Raw genomic sequence first — 3533 nt, forward strand, 5'->3', positions numbered from 1 at the left:
CACACACACACACACATATTTACAAATGCATTATGGCATATATATGTAAATTTTTCTTGCCTTTATTTCCTTTGGTTAATATACCAGTTACATATATTTACGAATAAAAACGAACATTAAAATAGTTTATACATGTCTACATACCTACAAGTGTACGTGTGAAGGAGACAGAAAGAAACAGAGTTCAGATGGTTACAATAACCATTCTAACATTAGAACAATGATACTAAAATGTAGGTGGGTAACACTATGCGAAAATAGTTCCTGGCCATGCTGGCAACAAAAAGCAGACTGCCATTCCAGGTAGGAAACCTACCTTAAAAAATAATAGAACTATATACACACGTGTCTGTGTATATATGTATAAATAATACATATAATTTATAATTTATACATACGTACAAATACGTGCAAACTAAAGACTAATTGCTATAGGTTGTTACAACCTAGTACAATTTAAAGATGTTAAGATGGCCCACCAGCAGACTTTGATGTACGTCTTCTGATTGATAATAAATATGCAACTGCTATAATATATTTAATATTTTTTAGCTAAACTAATAAACTATAAATATATTGGTGTGAGAAGTAGTTTCCTTTTGTACCTAAAGCCATCAGCTGAATGGGAGGAATGAGTGGTGAGAAAAAATTTCGAAAATAACCTGGATAGTTGTTTAGATATATGCCTTTAGATGTATACAATGGTTTCCCTGACTAACTGCGATCATGTTTAGATAGGAAAAAATAAATAAAACTTAGGGTCAGCTTTTGACAACAATTAAAAATGGCTCGTTCACTTTATTAGAAAAGCGAAAACCAAACAATAACTATGTGTGGAGAAAAAGCAAAAAGAGATTTACAGCAAACAGGTTTTAATAAAATTCCAACAAAAATGTAGTAAGATAAGTATTCTGAAGAAACAGAAAAGAAATAGGAAATCTTCTAATGAAAGCTATACATATTTATCTGGACAAATGGAACGGTGAAGAGTGGGCACAAATTAAGGGTACAGTCTAAATAGTCTGTTGTATTATGAATCGATCCCTCATTTCTGAAATCAATCTAAATACATTTCATCCAGGTTGTCGGCTTCCGGGCGAGAGAGCAAAAAAAAACATCATCACAAAGTACTCCAAGAAAATCTAACAAAGGAAAGAGAGAGAGGAATTTGAAATATAAATACCTTGTATAAGAGACATGGCTGTAAGCCAGTGGCTTATTTATGTATTGAATAACATCTGTCTAGCATGACATATTATCATTGCAATGTAAGCTACTGATAACATTAAGATGGAAAAAAATGGCGTAGCGACCGATTATAAAATTTTATGAATTACACCTTTATGGTAGATCGTAAGAGAAATAATCGAATCGCAGAAGAAATACTAAAGAACAGCTAAATAATTATTACAAATATACATCTTGAATTAATGCCGTCACGTCAAATTTTGAAGAGTAAGCTTTAATAAGTCATTGCTGTTTGTTACGAAAATTTCGAATTTTTCACTTAACGATCCTTCCCTAACAAAAACTTTTATGTCGATTATGGGATTCCGTAAAAATATGGCCATTATTTTATTCTTCCAAGTCAGATTTATCAACTTCCGGTCAAAGCTTACTGAGTAGAAATCCAAGTTTAAGTTGTGTCTGCTATTTTATTATTGATTACCGGTTTAATATGTCAGTAATTATTTCAGGAGTTTACCAAATTATTTACTTTACATTTTTATGCAATTTTATTTTTCATAAATAAACATTTAATAAACTAATAACATTTTCGAATATGTAATGGCGTTCCCGCTTCAAGGGACGTTACCCTTAAATATACAATATATATATATATACAAGCGTATACATATTTCTGTTCATATATATATATATATATATATATATATGTGTGTGTGTGTGTGTGTGTGTAATATACATGTATGCCAGTGTGATTAAGAGAATGGTTCAATTATGTGTTTCTATGTTCCATCCTGCTGCCGTATAACTTGACCACTGCTTTGTGGACGACAGAAACTTATACGTATGTGTGTGTATCGCTGTAAAATTGGTGCATCAAACAAATATTTCGTCGTATAGATAAGGAATTACGTCCCTTAACGTCAAGCGCTTATCTGGACTTTCGATTAAAAGTAATCGATTAATAATACTAGACGTAGACTGGAAATCGATACAATTAATTAAAAAACCTAAAGACGTTGCCCCAACATGTCCACAATCCAACAAATAGAGCCACGCGAAGAATAGATGAATACTTATCCCTTGATAAAAGTTTAAAATACAACTAGCGCATTCAGCACAACACGTACACACACTATATAAAAATTGAAAATTTCTCTTGCCCATAATTGAATGTGTGTTTTCTTCCAATAAGTTTAGTTCGAACAATGCACATTTCTCAGATGTAAACACTTGTTACTAAGAGAAACAGCAAATACAAGGGAACTTCTACGTAGTCATTCGATCTACAAGAAACAGCAATCAAAATACCCTCGTATCACGCCATATCGTCTTTAAAAAAGGAACTACACTAAATAACGTAATCGAAGGCACGCTATGTCTCGAAAAAAAGGACGAGATTTTTCATAATCGAGATATCTTTCTCATAGTCCTCTTCAATCATGGCTGACCTAAGGCTAACAACAAACAATGCACTTTATGTGACGTGTTAAAATATTCTCATTACATTGACAACTCGGTGTTTGGTTTTTGTGCATCATCATTCCTCTAGCTGAGAGCAAAACGTACAAGTATTTTTCACAGCTTGCGCCTATACTTCGTTACCGATTCAATTGATAGTGGACAAAAGTCTTCGCGTCATCCATTTCACACTCACTTAACCTTATGAAATTATCTGATTGTGTTAGTGTGACCTCAACACAATTCAACACCACATATGAAAGCGGCCAAAGTACCGAATGAAAGTAGTAATGCAGGGTGTTTTGTTGTTACAAAATCCATTTTCTCTAATACACGATACTTATTATGTTATGTTAACAGTTCCAAATATTAAAAAAAAAAAATTCATTTTTAGACGAAATGTCACTCTCGAAACGTCAATTTCCTATTATTTTATTTTCCCAATAGTCATATGAATTTCCAATAGTTTCGTGAGTTTACTCTTGCATTTTTGTGGAATGGTATTTTGACATGCATGTATACACACACACACACAAACACAAACAAGTATATGGAAATGTGGATGTTAAAATGGTGATGGTGATATATCTTTCAATCAATTGATCTGTCTGTCTTTTATCTTTTACTTGTTTCAGTCATTTGACTGTGGCCATACTGAGGTACCACATTGAAGAGTTTTAATCAAATTGACCCCAGGACTTTCTTTAAGCTTAGTACTAATTTTATTGTGTCTTTTGCCAAACCACTAGGTTATGGGAACATAAACACACCAACACCAGTTGTCAAGCGTTGGAGTGGGACACAGATGTAAAGACACACATATAGATATATACATACATATATATATGTATATGTGTATATATATATATATATATATATATATATAT

At 32.4% G+C, this 3533-nt stretch overlaps 1 protein-coding gene across 4 annotated transcripts in view; it reads right to left on the minus strand.

Annotated features, from left to right (window-relative positions):
* Positions 1-1329, minus strand: part of LOC106881128 (sentrin-specific protease 6) — a 61296-nt gene extending 59967 nt beyond the window's left edge. For 2 of the 4 annotated variants that reach the window (XM_052978628.1, XM_052978629.1), the window contains exon 1: positions 1184-1329. In XM_052978628.1, coding sequence (XP_052834588.1) covers positions 1184-1199 — 16 coding nt within the window. In that variant the 5' untranslated portion in view covers positions 1200-1329. The remainder of the gene's footprint in view (positions 1-1183) is intronic. The other 2 variants (XM_052978632.1, XM_052978630.1) reach the window with 1 other exon arrangement.
* Between the last annotated feature and the right edge of the window lie 2204 nt (positions 1330-3533).

This window comes from Octopus bimaculoides, chromosome 2, assembly GCF_001194135.2.
Source record: "Octopus bimaculoides isolate UCB-OBI-ISO-001 chromosome 2, ASM119413v2, whole genome shotgun sequence".
NCBI classification, from domain to species: Eukaryota; Metazoa; Mollusca; class Cephalopoda; order Octopoda; family Octopodidae; genus Octopus; species Octopus bimaculoides.